Source organism: Embiotoca jacksoni, unplaced genomic scaffold (assembly GCF_022577435.1).
Source record: "Embiotoca jacksoni isolate LCO1_2020_lvr unplaced genomic scaffold, fEmbJac1.0.p SCAF_20, whole genome shotgun sequence".
In the NCBI taxonomy this organism is placed as follows: domain Eukaryota; kingdom Metazoa; phylum Chordata; class Actinopteri; family Embiotocidae; genus Embiotoca; species Embiotoca jacksoni.
Window position 1 is genome coordinate 6,995,001 of NW_027185341.1, and position 26,176 is coordinate 7,021,176.

Below are 26,176 nucleotides of genomic sequence, written 5' to 3' on the forward strand. Positions count from 1 at the left end.
CCTTCTGTTCCCCATGTAAGCCAAATAAAGGTGCAGTACATCCAATTATTAACACCTCATCGCACAGAATAACCAAATAAATCTACAAGCAGTCGACTGGTTTGTTAATCAATCTCATGACTTGATGGAAGACCAACATCAACGCTGTCCACAAGAAGGTGATGAGTCGACTCTTTTTCTTGAGGAAACTCCGATCCTTCAATGTGCACAGCGAGATGTTGGAGATGTTCTACCATCTGTTGTGGCCAGTGAACTGTACTTCTAGTAGTCTGCTGGGGGAGCAGCGTTGGAGCCGGAGACACCAACAGACTTCACAAACTGGTTAAGAAGGCCGGCTCCATCATCGGCTACAAACTGGACAGTCTGGAAAAGGTGGTGGAGAGGAGGATGCTGAGGAAACTATTATCCATATTGGATAATCCTGACCACCCTCTCCACCACCTGCTGCAGGGACAGAGGAGCACTTTCTCCAAAAGACTCCTCCAGCTCCGCTGTCACAAGGACAGATACAGGAGATCATTCCTGATACAGGAGATCATTCCTGATACAGGAGATCATTCCTGATACAGGAGATCATTCCTGCCCGCTGCAATAAGACTGTACAATAACTCACCTCTGGCAAAATCCATCACACAACAATAACACTGTTGTCTGTGTTCTTGGTTGTTTAATTATAAAAAAATAAAAAAAAACTTTGCAGTATTGTTTAATTAGTTTTAATTTAATTATTCTATTCTATTTTATTGTATATACTGTGCATTTTTATATTTAATATTTTTTACTGTTATTTTATTTCTTTCCTGTATCTATAAATGCTGCTGTCGTGAAAAAAAAATTCCCCTTGGGGATTAATAAAGTATGTATGTATGTATGTATGTATGTATGTATGTATGTATGTATGTATGTATGGCTTTAAATCACTGAGATTACAGCTACTGGTGAACTTTGAAACAAGAACCTGTTGCTCCGTTTCTTCAGTTTCTGATCATTAAATGTATATTTAGTTGTAGCTCACTTACAATTATACATTATTAGAGCTTCTATTGTGCCAATAAGAGAACAACTACAAGTTCAAATGATGTATTGTGCCAAAAGCCAAAATTAGAGCTGAGTAAACGTAAATCTTTTGACCAAGCTTGTCAGTAATAAACAGCACTAATAACACTACTGATGAAATAGCTATGAAGAGTTTTAAAAACATCTTATGGTGATGATAATGATAATGTTATTTTATGTGATGTACAATGTTTGGGGCTTATTGTGAGTTTTACGTTTTCAACTTAAATAGTGGGTCGTTTTGTTTCTACCCATGAAAGTATCTGTTATATTTTTGAGGACATTTGAGAGAAGACTTGTTGGACTAAATGAGTTCCTTATCAAAAAATTAAAAAAACCAACTCATAAAAAACAAATCCAATCTCATATCTTCAGCATATATATAAAAACACAATACAACAGTGCATTGTCATGTAGAGTTACCTCCTAACCTTCGTCCTTCAAAACATCCACCAGAACTGGCTCAATAAAATGTTTAAGGGTAGGAAAAGGAAGGAAAAGGACAAAGGAAAGGAGACAAGTGAAGAAAGAAGAGAAGAGAGGAAGCGAGGATACAACAGAGGAACAGAGAAAGAAAGAAAGAAAGAAAGAAAGAAAGAAAGAAAGAAAGAAAGAAAGAAAGAAAGAAAGAAAGAAAGAAAGAAAGAAAGAAAGAAAGAAAATATAGTGAAAAAGAGGAAGAATAACTGGAAAGGGCAGAAACAGAAAAAGAGAAAGAACGAGACAAAGCAGAACAAACTGTGGAACCTGTTAATTGTTAGATATTTTAAAATGTCAGGAAACTTTCGTTGGAGTGGCCACGATTATTTTCAATTTGATTTCAAATAGAAGCAGCATCGTTAGCGGAGCGGTGAGGCAACGGCTCGGCACCGACGGCGTGTCACCACAGCTGAAGTGACTGCACAATTAAAATGGCACGCCGAACGAGCCTCACTTTGACTGAGAGGCTGCAAAATGAGTTGTTTTTCCGTGCGAGGCTCGTCGATCTGGCTGAAATTTGTTTCCACGATTCGGGAGAGAAACAATTCGACTTTCGGCCAAGTTGCTGTCAATTTAGGGCCAATTTTCACCCGAACGAGGCGTAAACAAGAGCTTAAGGTCGAAAGAAAAGGTTAAAGTTAAGAACAGTGCTTTATATTTCGGATAGACAAAGGTTGAAGTAACTTTTATGTGCATATTCTAAAGACCAATACCGGTACACGTGTGTGTTTACATGCTCTAACGCACACGCATGTATGCAGGTGAAGGGATTGTGAAATGAGTCGACTGCAGCCGTTTGGCAGAGAAGGGGAGCCGCTCCATTTTTTGAATGGCAAGTGTTTCCATGGAGGAAAGTCTGGCTGCTCGCTGCCTCGTCTCCACAGAGACACTCAGCCCGAACAAAACAAAACAAAAAAAAAGAAGAAAAAAACTGGCAACAAAAGAGGATAAATTGCAGTCTGTGCATGAGAAAGACATCGGTCTGTCCCAGAAATCTGCACAACAAAGACGAGGAAGATCCCTCCCGAAAAAATAAATCAAATTAAAAATGAAAAGCTCTCGTGTATCCACAGCTGATACTACTTGGATGTCAGCGGCGGGAAATTGCCCTGAATCATCAAGTCCGCTACTCTGCATAGTCAAACAGCATCAGAATACAAATGTGACCTAAATTTATATTAATATTCACAGCGGTGTTACACATGCTGGACTGGTAAATAATTAATATGCCATAGATGGAAATTGATGATTTAGGCTTGTATTTGTGCGTGTCTGCCTGGGCAGCACTGTGTGTGTGTGTGTGTGTGTGTGTGTGTGTGTGTGTGTGTGTGTGTGTGCCTGCTTTCTGTGACTTGTGGGCAGCTTGTATCATTACGGACTACATATTTGATTGAATCTGCTCGAATATGTATATATATATATATATATATATATTTATATGTGTGTGTGTGTGTGTGTGTGTGTGTGTGTGTGTGTCCAGGAGTAGTAGCCTTTCCTGTAACCTTGCCACTACTCCAGGTGACTGACTAACAATGTCGAGTCACAAATGTGTGTTTTGTGTAAATGTGTGTCCTTGATGTTGTTTCCAGATGAAGGTCGAAAGGCCACAAATGTCCTCGACGCCTCTGGGCCGAAGCGTGCGCTCATTATTCTGCACGACCATGTGTGTGTGTGTGTGTGTGTGTGTGTGTGTGTGTGTGTGTGTGTGTGTGTGCGTGTGCGTGTGCGTGTGCTGCACCTCATCTGTCCCACACGGAGCCACACCGCTCATCTACAATCATTCAGGCCCCGCGAATGAAAACTAAGCAAAGCGGCGAACTGGGGAAGTAAAGAAGCGATAGACAAGAATTAATCCCGTAATAATAATGACGAATGAAGCGGCATGAGGGAAAGGAAAACTGAAAACCGCCTCTTTGAGGCTGAAATGTTTTGTCGGAACGTCCTCTGAAACTCCCAAAGATGCCGTGATTAATCATGCCGCCAAATAAACCACGTGGGAGTGTGTAAGTGCCGCATATGTACACATGTAGCAGCGCGTCCGAGCTCTGCCGCCACGTCTCCGATCATCGACATCCCACACACGCCGCACGACACGCCACGCACCAGCAGTGAGCTTCCCCCATATTGTATGTGACATATTTGGGATGAATCCATGTCGTCGTGTTTCGCTGCGTGTTGGCTGGTTGTAGTTTGAAATGAAAAGTAAAAACAGCTCTTTTTTACGCAGTGATTATAGATATATAGATCTACAGTAAGCCGGTTGTTAGATCGGGCTTTCCACTATTATGCGTGATTACGTGGCAGCATCTTTAAAAAAAAAAAAAATGTACGTAGTTTGTGAAGTTTTAAGTCCTTTTTTTGTGGTGAAATTGAGGCAATTACAAAAAAAAAATTGCATGTTCAGAAAATTTTATTTTTTAACTACCGGCAAAAAACAGAAAGAAAAAAGAGTCCTATGTAATCATTTGCTGTGATAAAAAGCATACTGCACATCACAGAAATATTTGAGTTCCAGCTTAGTTTATTTTTAAAACTGTAACAGAATACAAAGACTTAAGCTTCTGTAAAAATAAGGACTTTAAATGCTTTTTAAATGATATTATTTCAACAAATAGGTCTACTGTATGTGTAAAAACAAACCGCAGTCTGGTCCAGCGGGGAGTGTGTAGAAAACTAATTTACCATATTCCTCATTTCCATGGTAAAACTGCATTTCCTGTTTGTTTTGACGGTGAGGCCTTGCCGACTGTGAATGAGGAGATATTTTGTTAAGGCTTACTTTGTGCTGACAAACCTTCAGCGGAGCTTTTACTGAGCAACGTTTTTGAGGAAAGATTGCGAGAATTTTGCTAAATTGCAAGTTCCTGCAAATATTGCAGAGATTTCTTGAACGTGCGTTAATTATTGCGGTCCTAATGGCCGTAGCTTTATTTCAAAACCGTTAACACTGCCTTTAACCAATCACCACTGACCAGCATATGACTCAACAGGCTAATGCCAAAAAGGCTTCCAGACTATAATCACAGCAAAGACTGAAGCTGTGAACAACAGGTGGGTGGAGGCGGGCCAATTGCTACACACATAAAAAAAAAAAAAAAAAAAAAAAAAAAAACTTTAGCATACAGAGAAATACACTTATTCCTATTTGGACTGAGAGTTAGATGATTGATCTCACTCATATTTGCTCACTAGACATGAAGCAAACGCATTAGCTGGTTAGCGCAACTGAGCATAAATTACCTGGCAACTTTTGTGTTAAGTGCTGGAAGGCGGATGGAGCCAGGCTATCAGTTTCCAGCCCAGTAAACCTATTAAGTTAGTTAGTTAAATGTGTATTGAACGTATGCACTCACACACCTGAACTCTACTGCAATTTTAAAATGTTTCCGAACATGTCTAAGCTAATCAGAATCGGTCAATGCCAGGGTTTAAATACCAGAATACCAGATTCTATCCTGTTCTATGAGAGATTCACCTTCCAGTTTTTCCTGGGAAGCTCTGAGGTCCTGAGAGAGTTGTGCTCGGCAAACCTCTTAATCTGACCTCTCTCACGTCAGCCCGACACACTGCAGGCATACTTTCAAGGTCTCGCGTATAGCTGAGAATTGAGGTGGACCGCACCAGTCAACAAAGCGTACGTTATGGAAATGAATCAGCTCGCTCTGATTGCTCGTTCCACCGGCTTTTGTAGAGCAACAACGATTTCGTAAAATTTAGCAACGGCCCGGAAAAACTCTCCTGACCTGAATTCATTCGAGCATGTGCCTTTCAGAGCCGCATCATTATGTGGCTTTAGAAGTCAAGCCTCTCCACCGGGGCACTTGTTTGCTCACAAACATTCTTGCGAAGAGACAGCCTGTTTGTGAAAGAAAGGCATTTTCAATCTCCAAAAGGTTGTCTGTCTGAATGAAAGATAAACAAGGAGAAAAAAAGAAAAAATAGAATAATGACGTTGAGCAAACTATCCCTCTTTTTTTACGCCGTCAGAAGAGGCAATTGGCCTCTGAAATTGTCTTGCAGAAAATGAATGAATGCAGGCCGAGAGTGCCTGCATGAAACTGAAAAGTTTCAGGAGGGGGGGGGGGGAAGGAGAGGGGGAAAAATCGGATCCTTGAAATGTAAAATTACTCCAATACAAGTAAAAGTCCGGCATTAAATCCTACTTTAGTAAAAGTACATTTAAAGTATTCAAGTAAACTTTCCGATATATTAATATCTATGACATCATTAGATTATTAACAGTGAAGCATTAGTGTGTCAGCAACGTGTTACTGTTGTAGCTGCTGCAGGTGGAGCTGGTTTGAACTACTTCATATCCAGTTCTATTTACAGGGAGAGGAAAGAAGAAAAAGTTCTGATCCACAAATCTGTTTTCAGTTTTTGGCCTTTTTCGCGAAACTTTTATTTTCACTGCAACAGTTATTGAAATGAAACCACGTGAAAAGTTTTGGGGTAAAAATCGGTGTTTGGTGAGCTGGTAACAACTCCTGGACGTGTGAAATGTGACCCGGGCTACACACTGCTTTTTGTAATAGATCAGAAGCCAAGAAGGTTGGAAACCGCTGGTTTAATCTTAAACAACGAGTTGTATTTTAAAAGCTTGTTATATCTTCCATTGTGTAAAAAAATAACTGAAGCTGTCAGATAAATGTGGTGGGGTACAGAGTGGAAAATTCCTCTCTGAAATGTAGTCGAGTCGAAGTAGAAGGTCGCGTCAAATGGTAAAAGTCAAGTCAAATACACGTTCCTTCAAATTAAACCTAAGTACAGTACTAGATTGAATATATTTAGTTAATTTCCACCGCTGGATAAATGTGATCATCTTCAAAAAACAATCCGGCCATGGTGATGTTTAGCCCCCACACAGTGCACCATATTCACCATGATGTTAGTTTAGCGTGTTAGCATGCTATTATTTAGTAATTAGAACTTAGCAGACGGTGCTGCTCAGATAACTAAAAAACTACAGAGTCAGCAACAGTTGAAACAAACTTCATGATTTCAAAAATGGACAATGGCCTTCGTCTGACCATGAAGAAACACAGCGCAGCGCTGATTTCACCTCTTTTGACTCCAATCAAAGTCGCGCCTATCACCTTCTGTACATTGTTGTCCAAAGAGCCTCGAGGCGCAATAAGCGTGGACGGCCTGGTGACTTAAACCCTGAACTGAGGAAGACTTAGAGCCATGGCAGATCCCATATTAAGACGTATAGGGAGTGCACCATATAACCAGTCAAAGTGTCATGCTTTACCCACCAAGCTATACGCAGGCGGGAATGTGCTCAGAGAGCGTTAAATAACAGTATCACATTCACTGGAGGATCGTCATGTCCCATTTCGACCCATTTTTTTGGTCTCTTGGCCACGCTTCGCTGCATTCGTCCCGTTTCCCCCCCCTTTTTCTTTCTGAGTGGGCGCCCTCGCAAAAACAACACGCTCTCTCTGCTGATAATTCCACATCTTGTCTCGTCTCTGGCTCGACGGAAATCCCATTTACCTGTCAGCCCTGAACCAGCACCGGCTCATTTGTGCTTTTCTTTGTAATAAAGACTCCCGTGTGGGGACTGGCCGTTAGTTTGACAGAGGTGGGAAGGGTGGGGAGGCAGAGAGGTGTGTGTGTGTGTGTGTGTGTGTGTGTGTGTGTGTGTGTGTGTGTGTTAGAGTGCTCAGAAAAATACCCAGAGTAAGCAGTCAGAGTGATGAAAACACATTGAATGCAAACGGAGGAAAATTACCCGGAGTCAAATTGAATTCTGGTCAGGGTCCGCGGAAAAATGCAGAGAGAGGAGAGTGGAGTCCTTTCCAATATCGTGATTCTTACCCGCTGCAGTCGTCTGAGCCACACTGTCCCAAAATTGGTGGAACTGTTTGAATATTCGAAAGCGCCTTTTTCTGTTTAAATGCTAATGTCTGAGCCTCACGTAAAGGAATAAAAGAAGTAAAGAAACGTCGGTCCACACCTAATTAGGTTTGATGTTTCTGATCCTTCGTCAATCTGCCCTCCCCTTCTTTCCCCATCTCACTTTCCATCATCGGCCTTTCATCTCTTGGTCACTGATTTGAGGGCTATGAGATTGGATTTGCTAATTGCGAGCCCATCTTTCCACTAAACCTCCCTCCCATCAATGAAAACCTCCAGGAGAATAATTTTCCCTCAGACCTTTCCCCTCCCCTCCCCCCCCTCTTCTTTCTTCTCTTTCGACACAAACTCTGAATGTACTTCTGAACAAAGCTGTCACATCTGTGAGAATGGGCTGCGTAGGAGTGAACGTCCAATGCGTGCGCTTGTATTAAAGGGCGGTTGTCATTAAAGCGCAGGTCTGGGGAAATAATTCATCATGAAATGGTGGCTGTTGATAATTTGCATGACAGAGGGATACAAAATGATGTAGAGTTGTGAGGCACCTCGCAGCCCCGGTTCTTCATAAATCACTCGGCGCCATCAGTCACCACCAAGCATCCCCTTCCTGTGTCCTCCAGCTACGCACACGCACGATCACAAGATCAAAACATGCCCATGCACGCACACAGTCACGAAGGGAGATGGGAAATGGAAGCAGTCAGCATGTCGTCTATTGCCCGAAGAGCAGGGATGACTTTTGCCCGTTTGGTCTCCAACCTGGTGACCAATCATCCTGAATTCACTGAGCTGCGATCCTCGTGGTTCTTTAACTACGACAGGCCTGGAAACGGTTTGATGTCCCTGATGAATCACGGGGAACTGTGGATGGAACCGCTAATTAATCAAAAGAGGAGAAAGCCGATGACCATATTTACTGTGGTCAGACTTTGTTCATGGAACCACAAAGAAAAGATGGAGTCAAAGTTTTATCACCAATAAGTGTAAAGCTGAGAATGTTTGTAATGTTACGATACAAAAATGATTCATACCATTCTTTGAGAATGAAATGAAATATAGATCATTTAGTTTACGAACCTCTTTTTTGTGGTTCACTAAAGAAGCCAAAGTTCTTGACAGTTTAATGTCATAAAACAAAGGTAACCATACAAGAACTTGACCTCAAACAAACAGTCTACATTTAGCAAACGTTTGATGAGAAGTAACAAATATCTGACCTGCTAAAAATAGAGTATCTGTCCAGACATGCTATTTTAGTCCAGTGCTTATCATAGGTTGAGAATTTACCTGAGGTTGTCAGCGGTGCAGCATGTGATCGACATGCACGAAAACTCATGCAGTTATTTGCTGCAGTTACAATTTACAGATGTCCCCTAAATGCCTCACATGCAGGCTATTGGTAGACGCTAGCTAGGTGGCTGGCAACGGAGGGTGCTGTTACACCCACCTCGTTGGGATGAAACAAAATAGCGGGTGTTGAAGGTGCCTCGTACCACAGGAGGTACCACCGACCTAAAGAAGTGGTCTCTGAGTCAAACTCAACTGTGGTTCGGTTTGTTTGCAGAGTGAAAACACTTTTTGGCTGATTTGGACTTTCAGACCAATTACAAGAAGTTGAGGGCAGGTTATCCTCACCAATTAAACAATTGAAGAAGAAAAGGTGAAGTAAAAATGAGCCTCTGCAGCACATTAGGAGAGGAGGTGACAAAGTATTTAATTGTAATTTGGTCTGACAAACAATTCAGGTCATCTTATGAATCTGTTCATTTCCTTTTCTCTCCATTCAACCATTGAAGGTGAAGTGACGAATTGACGAACACGAGCCCGTCTACAAACCAATCAACATCAAGCATAGGGAGACGCAGCCCGCGTACGTGATGACGACAGAATATAGATATGTAATACAAAATGATTAAGTGCGCTCGCACATTCGAAACGAACCATCAAATGTTTACAACGCAACAAACAACATGAACCTTGGTTCAGACTTTCAGGAGTGAACAAACCCAGATTCAGTTACTGCAGTTAACCACAACTTGAAAAGTTGTGTGTCCAATAATGAGTGAAGAAGTTGAAACTGGGAGATTTTATCTTCCTCGTGGGTTTTATTGTTCCTGAGCAGAACTTGTAAAGAAAGCAAAAAGCCGTATGCATCAATAGTTACTCACCAAAAAGACAAGAAAAAAAACACAACATGCTGCAGAAGAGACACATTTGGAGTCAAGTTGATGAAGTGACAAAGTGTAAATGTTTCCAAACGGTATCGTCCAAGCTGATGGCTTCAAGCATGAAGAGATGATGGATCACTTCATTAAAGCCGTGCACGGACAAACATGGCAGATCCTCAGTCGATGAGGTGAATGCTTAGTGGGGTGCCAGAAACGCAACGTCACCCGACACCGTTTGTCACAACGTCTTGGTTAGCCTCCAAAAAGACACTACAATGGGCAATAAAGCGGCATTTTGCTGGTAGCATACTTTGTAATTGCTTCCACCATTAATGGCCTTCCTAGATTGTGTTTTATCTTCCCTGTACCTGAGGCCACACACTCTGACCCACGCAGCCCACTGAGACATCCCCAACAACTTCCTCCTTTTGGCTGCGGCTCGAAAAAGAGAGCGAGAGCGCGAGAAGCAGAAAAAGCAGAAGCTTTATTCAGGCTCATCATTAAAACAATGGGGTTAAAGGCTTAGCCGTGGCCTCTTATCAAATCCCCAGTGGGTGATAAATGTGTCTTCGCTTTTGAACAGAGTAGAGCCCTCGCTGATAAGGACAACCGGCGGCAAGAGAGCGAGTAAGAGTGAGAGACGGCGAGGGGAAGACGGAGCGACTATGCAGAGCAGCACACGGCTTATCTTTGCCTCTAATTACCTACTGTACGTACAACTCTACAGCCGCCGGCAACGTTGGGAACTCCATTGAATTTCTCAGCTGCACTCTTGTTTCTGTGTTGTTGTTGTTGTTGTTTTCTTCTTTCCCTATACATAAACAGGGTTTGGAGGCGAACAAAGGCAGCAGGGAAGAGTGTATCAGCCTGTGCGTTCATCCGTCCTTGTTTGTATGTGTACTGATCCTGAATGTAGAATATAAACCTCGGAGGGAGGAGGAGGAGGGAGGAGAAAGGAGAAGGAGGGGGGAGGGAGGGGGAAATCTAATTACAGTACTCAATCTATAAGGAGAGGAGAGGCTGAGAGCGCTGCTGGGATATCTGCTCCTCCGCTCGCCTCTCGGTAGGCAGACGCCGGTCCCCAGCCGTGGGAATTCAATCTTCTCTGAGGAGATTCTGGGTGTGCGTAAAAAGCTGTTCTCTATAAATTCAACATCCTCAATGAGCGTGCAACCTACAATTTCGGCATGTCTTTCTTCCTCTACGTGCAGCGACTAAATGATGGCTGAGCTTTATTCATGCACTGAATAATTGGCAAAGGTAGAGGTAATGAAGCCTGAGAGAGCGTTATTTACTGTGATTACGTGCGTGACAGTGACGAGGCGGCACAGAAGTATCCCATAATACGAGTAAAGAACTTCCTCCGGGGGGGTTTAGAGCTGTTGTGTGTGTTTGTTACCAGCAAACTGACCTGAATGGAAAGTCTTCCACTGAGCAGTGAACGCCATAAAAAAAAAAAATTATCGTTTTTCTGTCAGGTGAGGTACAATTTAATATCAACCAAATTACAGTCAAATCAAGAATCATAATAATAAGGATTGCAGGATACTAGCGGAGAGGGGGTCATCACAGCGACAGAGTAGCATTAAGATGAGCTGGAATGCGGTCCCAGAGTGTAAACGCTCGCTCTGATGAGCCAGAAGGAGACTAATTGGTGTCGCACCTTTCCTGTGTGCGTCTGTACCGCTCAGAGAGAATATACGTACTTACTGTTAGAACCTGTCATGCATAGAAAATGCACCGCTGCATAATGATTTAGATGCCAAACGCATACCAACGGCACAATATGTGCATGCAGAAACATGCACAAAAACAACCCGTAACTACTCAAACCGCTACTAGCACACATGTCCTGTAAGTAGGTGGAGGAGGAGGGTTGGGAGGGGGGGGGGGGGAATGAAAAACACATCTGTGAGGAAAAAAAATCAATTAAATCTATTTCTTTGTCTGCAAGGGGACTGAAGTTGCTATTTCCATCATATGTCAGTGGAGAGGTGTGGGGGCTGCAGAAAAAAAAAGCCTACAGCAGCAGCAATAACAGCCACACATATGCCGCACCAAATCCCCAGCTGCCGCGAGTCAAGCGTCGCCGTGGAAAAAAGAAAAGAAAAGAAAGACACCTCCGGAGCGGTCCGAGAACTCAGTTGCACACGGCGATGTGAACTTACTTATGAGGATTGTTCTGATGCCAGAGAGACATTTGTGTAACATGCAGTGATCCTGTTTCAAGGCTGCTTTCCGTAGCATTAGAATTACAAGACAAAGAGTGAGGAAAGGGGTCCAATTTTACGTCTTAGTTCTGGCCAGACTGCTGTTTTGGCTTCGCTCAAATAAGAACCAATAAGAACCTCGAGGCAGCCCACGAAGAACAATATCCTTCGTTAAGAATATCCCAATTTTTCAACTATGATCAAGTCTCGGTGGCACAAAGAAACACTATTCGAGTGTAAAGAGCTTTCCGCTTTCACACAACAAAACATGTAATACTTCAGCTGCTGGCGGGGCTGCATTTGTCTTGCAGGAAAAATATCATGAGAGTGAGCTGCACAGACGTAGATAGAAACTTATCCTTGTCAACTGCTTACTTAATAAAAAATCTCAGAAGAAAAATGACATTCAAGATTTATCAGGGATTCACCCTCTGAGAATAAGACACTGTGTGTGTGTGTGTGTGTGTGTGTGTGTGTGTGTGTGTGTGTGTGTGTGTGTGTGTGTGTGTGTGTGTGTGTGTGTGTGTGTGTGTGGTTAATGATGCTGCCCTTTACTGTAATGGAAGTAATGATCAGCAGAGCACATCTGGAGGCTTCAGATCATATGGTGCAGCGGTGAGGACAGACCAACAAGGGAGCGAGATGATGCGTGAGTAACGCACAACAAAGGTGGGGTGGGGTGTGTGTGTGTGGGGGGGGGGGGCACATGACCGCAGCCGCTATACTGTATGTCCAGGAGGGACATAATTTTCCACAGATTAGAGGTAACACGGACTCATCACACACACAGGAAGACAAACAACACAGTTTGCCTTGCTCTTTTCTTTTTTTTTTTTTTTTTTAACATATCCTGATTATCTGCAATTCCTCGCTCGAATCAGTGTTTTCTCTCCTGAAAAGCCTGCTGTCGCTCTGTTGGGGCATTTTATATTATTTGCTCGCCCTGCGGGGAACTCCTACTCTGTGGAAGTTCATTAATTTTACAGCCGACATGTTAAGTAAAAGTAAATCTTCGTTTCGGGAAATTTGGTTTAACGTGAACATCCATAAACACTAATTCCACTTAATACTACATGTACACTTAATGCTTTGTATTTTATGTGGGTGTACAATGTAAAAAAAAAATTTAAAAAAAAGAAGTTTTTTTATCTTCATGATGTAATAGAATCAATAGTGTGAGCCACTATTACGTAAATATAAAGAAAATACATGTTTAAATATCAAAATGTGCAAGTAATTCACAAGACAATAAATATGACTCAAGTACAAGTCATAAATAAATAAGCTGTATTCATTCAGGGCACAATGTTGCTGAGCTGACGCTAACATTAGCATGCTGACAAGCTCCCAGTGACAGTGTGAACATGCTGATACTCAGCGGGGATCATGAGGACCATTTCATCATTTGAACTCTGAGGTCATTTCTACAACATTGTATTTCCACTAACTGTATAATTTCCCGCCCCGGCAGGAACCCGAATGATTACAGTGTATCTGCTACGAACGCACAGCTCTGTCGCGACGTGACGCGCCGGCACGACGATCACAGTCAGTCTTGTTTTACGAGAATGCCTTCAGGACAGACTCCAGTCACTGCCAGTCGGAGATGAAGCAGAGCATGAAAGTGAGAGGAGACATCTGAGAGAACTGAGAGACAAAGGCGTTTTTTATTCCACTGTAACCAGTCTGATTTATCATGAAAGCGCTGTATTTTTTTTTTGTCAAGTCATCCGTTTACAGTGAGAATTGATATATTTAGCAGAATTATCGTCATTTTCCTGCGAAGCGTCTGCTTTTTCCCCTCCAACTTCTAGACTTCTTACAGTCAGAGTGACTAACAATCTTCATAAACACGTCAAAATGAAGGATATTCTTACAGCAGAATCAAATCTCTCCGCCGGAGTTTCCAGATAAACTCATTAGTTATGTTTCGGGGTGGGATTGGGCACACGGGGTACGTGACTGTGATGAGTAAAACAGGATAAATCACGTCCCTCCTTTTACTATAACTGGCAGCACCATATATTGTTCTTACACACATGCAGCTACATGCGTATGGATACGAACATGAGAAAGTCATGCTTTAAAGTGAGCAGCAGCATGTCTGACATCGATTATTAACAACCGTGCGTGGATGTGATGTATATGGTTGGCACACTACATGCCCACTGCATGTAGTCTGAATTTATAATTGCTGGCAGCGCATCTGTGAACGAGAGCGTCGGATGAGAATGGACACTTGCACGACGGCGTGTTCTTCACACAGCGACACCCTCCGGTCCCGCTTTATTAAAAAAAAAAAAAAGCTTGTACGGATCGCCCTTTAAATCTTTAACCAGTGTTCCTTTCAGAGGATCAATCAATTACGGGAGAGATGGGTCATCAGACCAAAACAGGCCAACATGGTTAAATACATGCTGGAATAATTGGATGGATAATGAAATTAATACCGTCCCCCGTCAGTCACCTTGAGGCATGACTGAGAAGCGCAGCACGCATCCACATGAGAGGTCCTGTCAATCAGTAGGAGCATGTGTGATAGCTGAGTAAGTGCCTGTTAAAGACTTCTCGTCCTTGTGAGAGCTTCCCTGTCCGGTACCCTTGTATCATTCTCTCATAAGCCCACAACAATGGATTGCGATTATGGATTTATTCTTCCTTATAGGGTGTGAATGCATTCGTTAATTCAATTACGTCTGTGTTGCCTGTGCGCCAGGAGCTCCTCCTGTAGTTCTGGATAATGGCGTATTAATCCTCTGGGCCGGGATCTTAACTGTGCTTCAGTTAGATATGCTTAGAAATGAACAGGTTTAACAGGAATATTTGCTAAGACGTATTAAGACCGCTTCACAGCGGCCTAAATCCATCAGCACAGAACACGCTGCTGATAATTTCGGGGCTCCAGAAGCAGCTGCTTGACTTTTAAAACAATAAAACCCCGATTCATCTCTGCAGCGACTTTTAATTGTAGCCAAACACACGCAAAACTGGACACGAGAGAGGAAGTAGTTTCAAAAGAGAGATGAAGTGCCCTTGAGCAAAATACTGCAATCAAATGTACGGATCTGGTCGCCGCACTGTAAATAGATATGAAAGTTATTTTCCACCGCTTCCGTCTCCGACACGGCCAAGATAGGCGGCGAGTCTAGTTTTGACGGAATTTTCTCAGAGACCGCGGCGAGCTGAACAGAGCAGATCGGCCGGGCAGGAAGTCTCTCGGAGAAAAACACAGAGAATCCAGTCAATTTTCAAAATAAAGCACCCAAGTGCAAACAAATCTCCGTCTACTCCCGCGGTCTTTAACTAGGACAAGAAATGTGTTCTCCTCCCGCTACAGACACGGTATGTGAAATAGTTACGCAATAATTTGATTATTCAACGCTCATGATTAATGCTGTTTAATGAATAAAAGACAGCAAGCTGCAGCACAAAGTAGGAAATAACAACACAAAAACACAAACGGACCAAAAACATTCCACAACGTTTAACCACGATAGAAACAACAACAACAAGGAAACATGACCAAATCAGGAAGTAAGATAAAAGTTCTGAACCGCTGCTGGTTAGATATGACGCGTGCAAAGGACGGAACAAAATAGCGGCGCACGTGTGACGTGACAGACCCGTGTTCAGCGGAAAATACATGTAAGAAGCCTTGTCCACCCACCGGCCTCCTTGAACCTGTCCAGCAGGTTTTGCCTGACTGTCCTCTGCAGGTTGAAGTAGTCATCCTCTTCATCAGGGCTCTTCAGGTACAGAGGGATGTGCTGGAATACCAGGACGTGTTTGGGCTCCTGAGCGGAGACAAGACGGGACGGATGAGGACGTCACAGATCTCTACTGACAAAATTCACACGCTGCTGTCCCCGTGGCTACAGACGGCAGCGATGATCTAAACCACAAAGTCCAGACACGGCAGAGGAGGACGTGATCTGGCTCAACATCTTCATGAATCAGATTAGAGTCATGCCATCCTACCGTTGGGGAGGAGGAGGAGGAGGAGGTGGTGGTGGTGGTGGAGGAGGAGGAGGAGGAGGAGACCCTGCTCAGCTGCGCCTCCAGCCAGTTCTCCTGAGCCTCCTTCAGCTGAGGGCAGGCCGAGGCGTCGTAGAAAAGCTGCGAGTTCAGAACCAGGCAGAGAACTCCACCCACCTGGGTCAACAGGAGTGTGAGGACGAGAAACCAGAGAAAAACAGCAACTTAAATGGATAAAAAATAAATAAAATAAAGGAATCTTCTGCCATCCACACACCCTATTTCTTACTATTTCTACGACAATCTTTTGCACATTTATCTGAAATAACTACTATACTGTGTTACTGCTCCCCAAACCTGTGAACAGAGGATCGATTAAGAATAATGTCACAAAGTTTACAAATCATACATGAATGGTTACTGTGAGCGTATTTCTTTTAAAAGTTTGTAGAAATAGGTGTCAAAGAAGTTTACCATTTACATATGTAAACACGCTACTAAATTGTAAAAAAGAAAAAAAAAGAAGCTGTGATTCACAAAGCAAACACTCCTCCAATATTCCTATATTCAATATTAAGACGGTGTCTGACACAATCTTTTTCTCAAATCACAGAGACTTAAAAATACACTGTTGCCTGAAACTGCTGCCACTTACAGCCACTTAACCGCAGCCCATTTCAGCGGTGCACTTTGATGATGTCGTCAGTGACGTCTCTTCACACACGGTCAGAGAAAGCTGGCGGTACGCAGACCAGTCTTCAGTTCATCACTGCTGCTTTGTGCAATGTTTTGCCGTGCACTTGTATCAGAGGCTCTGCTTTACATTCGATCCTCATTCATGTCGTTACACTCAGTGAGTGAAGTGTTTTTTTTGTGTGTGTTAATGTTTGAACCGTTATAAGAGGCGATCCACTGATTTTACGTGTGAAAATCAGTTAACTGTAAATGATAAGAACTGCTCAGCCTGAAAATAAAGCAGTTTTAAAATAATCTGTGACTCTGCACCCTTTAAACAATAGATGCTATACATGGTATACACACAGAGCCTAATAAAAAATAACACAACAAGTAGTGCTGCTACTTGTCCTGTGAGGTAAGAGATAGAGGGCACAGGTGAGCCAGCGTCCATGTTCAGAATATTCTAGCACTATTACTGTTTATGCTGCAGCTACTAAATGAATTCGCTGCCTGCTCGGGCTGTACCATTCTGAATAAAATGAGTATCATAATTTTTGGCGTAGAATTGCAAGTAGGATATTTTCAACATTTCTTTCAATATAAATATTTAGTCCTCTTATTTACCAGATACAGAAAAAAAAACAAAAACAAAAAAACATGCTACAGGACTTCAGGTTCTGCCAACCCACCAAGAATTAAATTCACCTCGCGGGATGTACCTCATTACTGAGCTGCTGAAAAGTGCCTGCACCCATTATCATTCAATAATGACACTTCAAATCCAAGTTTGACAGAAATCAAATGCTTTCATCAGCCAAATATTTTTATCAGCAACGAACCTGACAAAGAAGATAACATCATTTTTTTTAAAAAAAAAGTGGGTCTACTACTTTGCCAAATGAGTACAATGTCTGGTAGTTTCCGTTGTAGCTGTGCGCGGTCCCGCGAGGTGCATGCGGTTCTCAGCGGGCAGGCAGAACTCCGCATGACAAGCATTTTTCTGTACGCTTTCTTCTTCTTTCGTTCTGTTTCTCAGTTGCTTTCACTGGGTTTATTTTCCTTACTGACGGTTTCTGCAGCTCTGCATCATGTAGTGTAATGCTGTGTTGTTATTTGTTGAGGGAGAGAGTAGGAGTGCTTGTTTTGATGCAGCTAATGTCCCGAATAAAAATGCGGCGTTGTTGGCATTTAGAAATGAGATCGTAAAAAGAGGCAGGAATGGAGATCGAGATTTTAACACGGTTAATTGTGCAGCCTTGTGTCTGCTTACCCAGAAGCTGAAATAGTCATCCCCCCAAGCGTTACAGAAATGCTCTACGGTGCTGGGGGTGGGGGTGTTGCCCAGGTCATGATTCCCACTGACAAACACCAGCGGGATGGAGGGATCCGTCCCCTTTAATGCCACCTTCAGGTCTCGCTCCTGACCTTCTCTGAATGGCGTGTCTGGGGAGGGAAACGAGAAACTCAATTGTCACAAACCAAAAGACAGCTCGATGTCCTAATGACAAATATGGTGCTGGTTAGAGATATCAATATAAAAACAAAACAATATTGACTTGGAACTGAAAAACAGACACTTGATTAAAATGACATTTTGCTCGGAGGAGATAAAATGAGCCGGAGGCAGAAAGAGAGATGAATGTTGAATGAAGATTGAGAGTTTGAGGGCTACTACAGGTGAGAGTCGCCTGGGGGAACGGGGGATTATTTAGATGATGATGACAGCTCGGAGAATAATCAATGCTCTGTGCAGCTCAAATTTATGTCACCATGGTTACTGGCATGATGAGTTCTGGTGGGATCCTTTCGGTCCACAAACCGAACCTTTGCGGGCCACAGCTGCGTGCTACACTTGCCAGATTCAGCTATTTGTCTTACAAGCTCTTTACAATGTGTTCAGCAGTTCAAATCAAGCACCCTACGATATTAAGCCTGGAGTTCACAAAAAGGAGAAGCGGGCGAAAACCAGTGTAATGTTTTAAGCTAAATTAATTCAGTCCCAGCGTGGGTAAAGGGCAGAGAATGGGTGAGATTCAAATCTATTTATAATTTAGATTTTATATCAAACAAACCTATCAGCCCCTGCTCTTAAGTTATTCCTTCCTCTCCCGCTTCCCTTCTCTTATTTCTTTTCCTTCTTATTCATCTGAGTAATTATTTTACTGGCCTACTTTCTGAGCAAACGTTTCCTTGGATGTTTGGATAGGACTCATTACATAAGAGCCTTTTTTTTTTTTTTTTTCCCGAAAGAACATCTAGTGCATGACAGTGGGAGAAAAATGCAGAGTCTAAAACGTATTCGGATAAAAGATATAATCGCTGCTTTCACCCGTCATTCTCGTGCAGAATTAAGCTCCTGTCAGACCTCTGATTGTCAATACATCAGTACAACATGCATTAAAATACGCAGAAACAAACAAACGCCCTATTTGATATGTAAAACAGATTCTGTGTGACACATTTTAAGATTAACATTGGGGTAAAAAGAATAACTGCACACTGCATATTAATTTCAACAGGAACAATGGAATGAATGCACTAAAAGACTGATGGGTCTAATGTGGGCTGTTATGTTTATATTCAATATTATTCACCCAAACAAATGGTTTGTTGTATTTGTTTTGTTCCAAGTTGTAAAATTGGTAGTGATATTGTCATTATGCAGCTATTATGATAAATTGATTTCCTTCATTTCATTGTAGAAAACCAATTCTGTGCCATGAAAAGTGCCCCTAATGTATTTTCTGCCATGAAACATTGAGTTGTGGAGGATGTATTCTGTGTATGAATGCAGACAGTAATGCAACATAGGACAATATAACAGGGATATTTGAATTTGTGGACATAAAAATGTTGTGAAATTATATTAGTTATGCATAAATCCTCTTTGCTGATAAAATACACAATGTGCTCATTGATTATCAATTACTAGATAAGTGGTTTGAGTGCTGTTTTCTTCTGGGTTCAGTTTGAAAGAAGTGCTTTGTTCTCCGAGGAGCTGTCAGGTTGAAGCAGAATCTTCATGAAAACGATGACAGCCGAAGCCACAACAATGCCGACTCATTATTCCACAAACCCAATATTTGACCGCTGCCTCAATCCCATCCAAACAGAGGCAACGTCACTAATGAAGCTGGGATGGAGAATAGGTGGCAGAAAGGTTGTGATTTAAAATGCTGAGGCAACTGTTGCAGCTGGTAGCGCTCACCAAGCCCCGCTGTTACAGACAAATTGATTTGTAAACGTGATTCACATGTTTTTATTTTTGTAAGGTCAGTTTCATGAAATATTCAACTAGGTTGGAAAATCTGGAAGGATAAATGAATGAGAAACCACTGTGCCCTCTTTTAAACACTATCTACGTGCCTCTAAGCAAGGCGGCTGACCCTGTCAATGGCTCCAGTAGCCAAGAACAGTAAAACATGTTTAATGCTTGATATCACCCAAGTGTGAAGGTGTGTAACTAAGAGCACCTCCAGATGAGGTACGATTGATCTGCACTGTCCTCTTCCCAGGATGTTGTCATCCACGCACGAGTCATATAAACAGCAAACATGTGTGCCGAAGACAACTGCTAGAATTCCTACAGCTATTTGTTTAGTTGAGTACAAGTTCAAGTTGCAACGGCTTTTGTTTTGGATGCACGGACAAGGAGGAGACTCAGCACACTCTCAACTGTCTTCAAACCCTATCCATCATGCAAGGAAGTGGATGTGAGTGTAGAGATCTGGACGCATGTACAGATTTCTAACAGATGGGGCAGAGATGAATGCTTCTGTCTAACAAAACGTATATAAAAACTTTCAATTTCACAGAGAGACTGGGACGATCCTTAAAGGCGAGGCATGTTTGAAAAAGTAATTGTATTGTTGATATTATAAACCTATCAGCAGTGGCGTGGTGTTACGAGACGTATATTCACCTCATGGGTAGCTGGACTCCAATAGGTAATCATTTCCAGTTGTTATAGTTTACCTATATATAGCTTAGACCTCAGGCTTATTTTGAAACTATTGGAGCAGCCTTTAATCAATCGGGATCGACCACCATAAACGCTGAAACTCTACCACTGCTGCAACATTCAGAAAGAAACACTTGACTTGAGCTTCTTCCCATTGATTGGTCCGCCTCTCAGGAGTAGCTGAGCAAACCTTAATACGAACATGGTTTCCAGACCATAATCACAGGGAAGGAAAACTGAAGCTGTGAGCAACAGTCTAGCAGAGCAGAGCTACATCAGCAGAACCCTTCCTGATTTTGGTCCAGTTAACTTCCACTCAATGCAGACTGCATCCAAGTACGCTTCATCAGAACCCAATTACGGCTCTTGCAAACAGGCCCGGACACAGATGGTTGTGCTGCACAGACTGCAAATTACACATTTGTGCTGGACTGTCCCCAAGCACCAAACAAGGTAGAAAGTGTTAAAGCGTCGCAGGACAGGGATCAGCAAGAGCTTCTAACCACACTTACCTTTTTCCAGATGAAGAAAATGTGAATAAATAGGACTGGTAGCCACACAGTGGCAGTGATGCTGAGCTGCCTTCTGCTTCTTCACACCACCAGCTGCCTGCCCTCGACTACAGCCAACTGCTAACATGGCATAACCATGAATTACCCATCTGTACCACGCAGCCCAAACCAATCCTCAACCACCTGCCTTTAAGACACCTTGCTGGAGATTAATGGTTGAACGGATCGTGTGACCGAACCTGTAAAGGTAACAGGTCGTGTCAAGTTGAGTTTAAGTCACAGGTTTTAGACCAGACCGTGATCTCCCTCCTGCTTATTCATGTAAAACAGGGCTCATATGAATCTGGTTAAATTTCGTCATTCATCATATTCTTCATCACTCCACATTTAATCTCTTTAATAGAGCCATAGATACTTTGTGCAAATGGCAAGTAGCTCCCAAAGGAGTAAGATACAAAGGAGAAAAGACAATATGTGATCAAACCTATTTCCCTGATAAGCGTGAGGTAAAAAATAAGGAACAATGATTCATGGTGAAGATTTCTCAAGTATTAGAGATAATGAGGAATCCCAAGCCTTTCATTAAACATAGGCTACATTTTAATGCCTAGATTTTCTTGCCCTGCTTTCCTCTTTTGGACTCTATATGTACATAGCAGGGTAAAGGCAAATGAAAACACAGCTGCTCTCCGTGCTCTCTGGCCTTGTTCATTTAATGAGATTGCAACACTTGATTCTCAAACCTTGACAGGAGACTTTGGCAGGTTCTCGTTGAGCCTGTCCAACACTGTAAGCACTTCTCTCAATTCCCTTTAAATACCGGCTGTCGAGACTGTGCAGAGTCCCCGGTGCGTGGGGTCCTGCTGTCGCATACATTTTCTACACTTAAACAACTGTATTTTCAATGTGTGGGGACTTCTATATTTGTGACTATTTCAAGCGTGTGCCGACAGGTTGTTCCGACGTGTCACCAGCCTACAGTTTATGGCACAGACTTAGCTCGGCTGAATTCATATGAAATGTACCCTACTACCTTTTACACACACAACATAGTGTCTTCGAACTATCAATAATAAGTGAGAAGACAACTTAAAACGTTAAAACCCGGTGAATTATCACCATAAGAATCAGACGTGTTTATGTTTCTTGTGTAACATATTGAAAAAAAATTGTTTCTGACATGGTTTAACAAAATATTTTGATTGTATGTGTTGAAGAATATGTCAGCTCTTCACTACAATGCGTTCATGTATTTGATGTGTATAGATATATACGTTTTTTTCTTCTGAAAGGGTAGACGAGTGAACACCAATGACCTTGCGTCTTGCCATATCTCCACCTAATAAGTCAAGTGGAACATTTTTGCACATTCACGTACAAACCACTCGGAGGCTGAATACGAATGTTTGCACACAAAGTCGGCTTGAGGTGACGCAAACACTGGATTCTTGATTGGAGATCAAATAAAAAGCACATCATCAACAGGTGGATCACTGATACAAGAGATATCTGAGAAGAAGTGCTGCTCCTTGAAAGGAGTCCGTTGTTCTGAGGATCCGGTAACGACTGGGTAATGCTTGAAAATAACTAGTCCATACAAATACAGGTCTTTAAAGCTTTTCCAAATGTCCATACTGGAAAGCGTGAATTGGGCGTGAATGTCATATTAATGGTTGCCTTTGCCGTACCGGCCTAGGAAAATCTTAAAATCCTAGAAGACCTAGAGGATGCGGCTCAGAAGGACATCTAGACTACGATTGTTTAGCTCCACAATCTGGACCCGGTTAAACCAACGAAAATAGATGGATGGATTTACCATCATATGCAGCTCTAAATTCGATACCACTCAGACTGTTAGCACGGCGAACACGCCGAATGTGCATGTGCCAAAAATACTAAAGCGGAGATTTATTGGAATCACCGTATGTATGTCATACACTATTCCACAGCCTTGACCCACTTCTGCTCAAGTAATTCCACATCATTTCTTTTAGACCTTTAATGTTGTCCAACCAAACAAAACAAGGAAGCTCTTCTTGATGTCAGGAAGTTTGCCATAATGTTTTTACGTACTTTGTATCTGATTTCCTATCAGGCTGATCTGCTTTGTGTATCAAAAATAGACTAGACGTGTATTTGGAGTGGAGAGCAGCTTCTGGGATGCGTCTGATTGGAAATCACATTCATTGTCTTGGATGGCAGCAATCAGCTTGGGTGGTCGCGTCACAGCCTGAACGCAACGCAGCTGGTCCCAGTGGAATCAGGCCTTAATAGTTCATCTCCAAAGGTGTCCACAGACACGGAAACCCTGAACAGGCCGAAAGAGGACCTTCCCACCCTGACATGTGAACTGTGTATTTCCTGGGTCTCTGTGAAACTGGCAACTGAGAGACATTTCTAAACTTCTACACTCCTCGTAGTCCCAAACCCCCAAATAAATGTATTACAGCCCACAAGCTACGAGATGAACCATTTAGTAAACACACAAAGCCTCCCCACTCACTTCCAAAAAAAAAAATCCAAAATGCTTCCACGTGTTTCAAAAACAAATTTTCCCAAGGCAGTCGCTCCTACAAACTCCCCTCTGCTACAGAATCCCACAGAGACTCATGTTATCTCCCTTCAATGGCAATTAAACAGGTTTCCACAGTTACAGGGAGGGGACAGGGAAGTCCCCAGGTGACCTCTACTTCACCTTCGTGAGTTTTCCACACATGCATTCACACATGTAGGCGCGCGCACGTACTTAAACACTCCTCCCTGCCGTATCATGCGTAACATCCCTCACAAACCCCCCGGAGACACAGTTTGAATCCTCTGTAGTGCTCATTAGGAGAGTGTCAAGTCCAGCATGTTCCTCTAATCTAATCAGCCCTCTGTCTCGCCCCCCCCCACCCCCTCCCCCGCTCTTTATCCTCCTCATTTGTCTGCTTTTGAAAGTAAGTGATAGAAAGACAGAAGAAAGTGAAAGAGAGGCAGCGATATGAGAGCGAGGCGAAGATTGAAGGAAGTCCTTGAGATGAAAAAGCGTCTCTCGGGGGTTTTAGCTCAGATTGGAGAAGAGACGGTGAATAGGGATCGAAGAACAATCAATCAGTAAAGGTCTTGATGACATGATGTGGTGGGAGCTAACGCTGGATAACATTATTTTTGATTGAGAAATGGTCTGCTCCTTGTGGACCACTGTGATGGGATGCAAACAAACGCCTTCGAGTCCATCGGGGTTCCTCTCCAACTCTGATCACAACTTCACCAACGATAACAAAGAGAATTTATCAAGTGAAGACATCCCTACTTGAGCCTACAGTTTTCCTGCCTTTAAATCGACTGCAGGTGTAAAGCTCAAATCCGGTACACAATGACAGTATTGTTTTCTTCTGGTTGTTTCCAGAACAATTACAGGCACAAACAGAACCTTTGATTTCTCAACAATAGACTTAATCCACACGGATGCTTCGAATAGACTCATCTCAGGCAAAAAAATAATTGAGTGTATGGTGTGAGACGTGCAAATGAAGGCTGTCAAAATAAAGGTATGAGGCGTGTGACCGCAGCTGTTCGCTAAAGAGAGCAGACAGATGACGGAGGGACGAGAAAGAAAGTGAACGCGAGACCAACGGAGAGGAGAGATAGCGAGTGAAATCTGTGGGAACAGAAATACAGTCGCCAATTTCCTGTCGCCGACAGGCAGCAGTGTTGACAATGCCGGTTGACAGCCAGCTTCCCCTGGCCGCCACCCATTCATTCTGTATTGTAAATAAACAGTTTAAGGGGAAATGTCAGCCGAGAGACGGAAGGAGCAGTTCCGGCTATAATATCTCTCCCCTCCTCCCCGCTGATGCAGCGGCCCCGGTTGCCAGGCAAGTGACGGACGTGGCGAGTAATGAGGATGGCACACGCAACCTGCTCCGCCGGCGCTGACGGTAACGACGGCTGACGCCGCAGCGTTTAAAGGTCCCGAAGGCCTCGGGGTTTCAACCCCACGCTCACACTGGCTCCGGTCCCGCCGCATGTCAAATAGATCTCGCTTTGACCTCTGAATGCAACCAGAGGGAGACGGGAAGAGTGCGGTGGAAAAATGGACGGTGGATGTGTTTTGGTACGAATGGCGCAGTCATGGAGATGATAAGGAAACTTGGGCGCCTGCAGCGAGACTCTCAGACGATAAGGCGAGACGGCTTCAGGACTGCGGCTCTGCTGCTGAAATTGGTGGTCGTTGTGGGCCGGAAAAAGAGGAGCTGCTCTGTGACTAAGAGAAGCCAAATCTGTGGTGAATATGAATAATTTGCCTTGAGTAAAATTTTAGAAACAGGGAGCCAAGGACATTTTACAGATGACATACTGCAACACGTATAACAAAATATTCTAATTTGGTTTAATATCTTCCCCAGTCCTCAGCCTGGAGCCCAGTGAAGCTTTCATCACGATCCAATCAAACATGGCCACAGAGTACTGAGGACACGGAGGGAGACAGGTTCGCCTGCTGACTCCTTCTCTCTCTCTGTGGCCGGTCCTCGAAGCCAGTCGGCCAAGCGGGCACCTCATGCTAGCCCCCTAATTGTCATGCAGAAGTAGTTTGCACTGGTTGACGGCTCGCGGCTCTTTTTGCCGAACGTTAACTCTGCAGTGGGTCCCGCCAGCCGGCTCCTCTCAGCTGCTTATGAAATCAGGCAGCTGGACATTGAGAAACACGACCCGCCGCAGTCACTCACTTCAGTTCATTACAGTTCAATAAGAGCACCCACTTGCCTCTAATGCTTGCAAAGTACACAGTTGAGGTCTAAACACCACATTGTCCACAGCTTTAAATGGTGTTCTGCTCCACGAGAAGAATTGCTATATATTTACAGGTCATGTAGCATTAATCATCATATCTCTGCGTCTACTGAAACAGAGGAACAGACCGACAGAAGGGAGCTCAATCGAACGCAGCAGGAGTCGAACACAGTGTGTCACTTCCAAACAAGGTGATAAATGAGCAGCAAAATGATTCGTTTGTTTGCTCGGCCATCCATTTCTGGAGGTACCCAGCTATTTTCAAACCCAGTTAGACTCCGAAAATCTGTTTGTCTGGCTGAACAGCGAAAGCATCTGGTGTATTGGGGAAACCAGCTGCCATTGTGGCAAAAGAAGTTAGCTCGCTGTCCCGGTTCCAAGACATCTCCCGGTACGGGACCGAGGGAGAGAAACCAGCGATAGATATTATTTACAAAATAAATGATGGAATAAAAAGACCTCATATTCTCTTCCTACAACTTGTAGGCTCCTTTCAAT

General features: G+C 43.1%; 1 protein-coding gene across 2 annotated transcripts in view; it reads right to left on the reverse strand.

The window, feature by feature from the left end:
- Nucleotides 1–26,176, reverse strand: part of cpped1 (calcineurin-like phosphoesterase domain containing 1) — a 37,220-nt gene that overhangs the window by 3,246 nt on the left and 7,798 nt on the right. For both annotated transcript variants that reach the window (XM_069156021.1, XM_069156020.1), the window contains exons 3-5: nt 17,700–17,872; nt 15,755–15,928; nt 15,444–15,570 (exon numbers count right to left, since the gene is read on the reverse strand). In XM_069156021.1, the coding sequence (XP_069012122.1) occupies nt 15,444–15,570; nt 15,755–15,928; nt 17,700–17,872 (474 nt within the window). The remainder of the gene's footprint in view (nt 1–15,443; nt 15,571–15,754; nt 15,929–17,699; nt 17,873–26,176) is intronic.